General features: G+C 59.6%; 1 protein-coding gene across 1 annotated transcript in view; it reads left to right on the top strand.

Annotated features, from left to right (window-relative positions):
* The window catches only part of EHMT2 (euchromatic histone-lysine N-methyltransferase 2), a gene marked incomplete at its 3' end in the record, with an annotated part of 25,253 nt that overhangs the window by 2,785 nt on the left and 21,351 nt on the right, over positions 1-1,117 (top strand). The window contains exons 4-6 of the mRNA XM_015569852.1: positions 600-684; positions 771-811; positions 949-1,104. Of these exons, the coding sequence (XP_015425338.1) occupies positions 600-684; positions 771-811; positions 949-1,104 (282 nt within the window). The remainder of the gene's footprint in view (positions 1-599; positions 685-770; positions 812-948; positions 1,105-1,117) is intronic.

Raw genomic sequence — 1,117 nt, 5'->3', positions numbered from 1 at the left:
GGGGCCCCAAATCAAGGTACATGCCCTTGACCGGAATCGAGCCTGGGACCCTTGAGTCCGAAGGCTGACGCTCTATCCACTGAGCCAAACCGGGTAGGGCTTAATTACTCTTAAGACAATGATGATGTAAAGAAATGTCAACCCCTCTATCTTTTTAGCTCAGAGCAAGCCCCAGGGAGCTCTGCTCCCCAGAAACAGCCCCTGCTCCAGTTTAAAGGTTGTGCTCCTACTGGGGAGGAGACGGGCCTCGGGAATGACAGGCCCCAGCACCTCCCAAGCTTTATGACTGTTTTTAAGGGTGCTGGTAGCGTTCAGTTCTGCATGCGGTTAGAGTAGCTTTGGTCAAAGCCTTAACCTTTGTTTTCTCGTCTGTAAAATGGGAAGCGGGCCTGCTGCACACTCGCAGAAACAAGTGAGGGTTGGTGTGGGATGTGCTTGGGAGACCGCCGTTCTCCTGAGAGCCCCATCTGGTTCCTGCAGCTTCGGATGGCATTTTTGAGGGTGTGGCTCACCACCCCACCCCCATTTGGGGCTCCAGGCTTGTCCAGGCCAAACCATAGCCCCTCCTGCCCCTAAGTGTGCTCCCTCTCGGTCCCCAGCCCCCAGTCCCCGAGAAGCGGCCCCCCGAAGTTCAGCATTTCCGCATGAGTGACGACGTGCACCCCCTGGGGAAGGTGGCCTCAGGTCAGTCCCGCCCGCCCGCCTGCAGCCTGCTGAGGCCTGCTGAGAGTTTAGAATGCCAGCCTGCCTCCTGTCTTCTCTCCTTCCAGATGTGGCCAAAAGGAGGAAGCTGAACTCTGGAGGCGGCCTGGTGAGCAGGGAGAGGCGGGCACAGGCCTCTCCTCCGGGGGCTGCCGCAGGGGATCCCCAAACGAGGGCTGCGTCCCAGCCTCGGGAGATGGGTTGGTGGGGGTGCCAGCAGCTTCAGTTGCTCTCCTCTTTTTCTAGTTGGAGGAGTTGGGCTCTGCCCGGGGCTCAGGAGAGATGACCCTGGAGAAGGCGAATGCGGGGCCCCCAGAGGAGTGGGAGACGGTGGTGGGGGATGACTTCAGCCTCTACTACGACTCCTACTCTGTGGACGAGCGTGTGGACTCGGACAGCAAGGTGAGGGCCACCG

The sequence above is a fragment of the Myotis davidii genome, unplaced genomic scaffold (assembly GCF_000327345.1).
Source record: "Myotis davidii unplaced genomic scaffold, ASM32734v1 scaffold1006, whole genome shotgun sequence".
NCBI classification, from domain to species: Eukaryota; Metazoa; Chordata; class Mammalia; order Chiroptera; family Vespertilionidae; genus Myotis; species Myotis davidii.
This window is presented reverse-complemented; position numbering and strand designations above follow the sequence as displayed.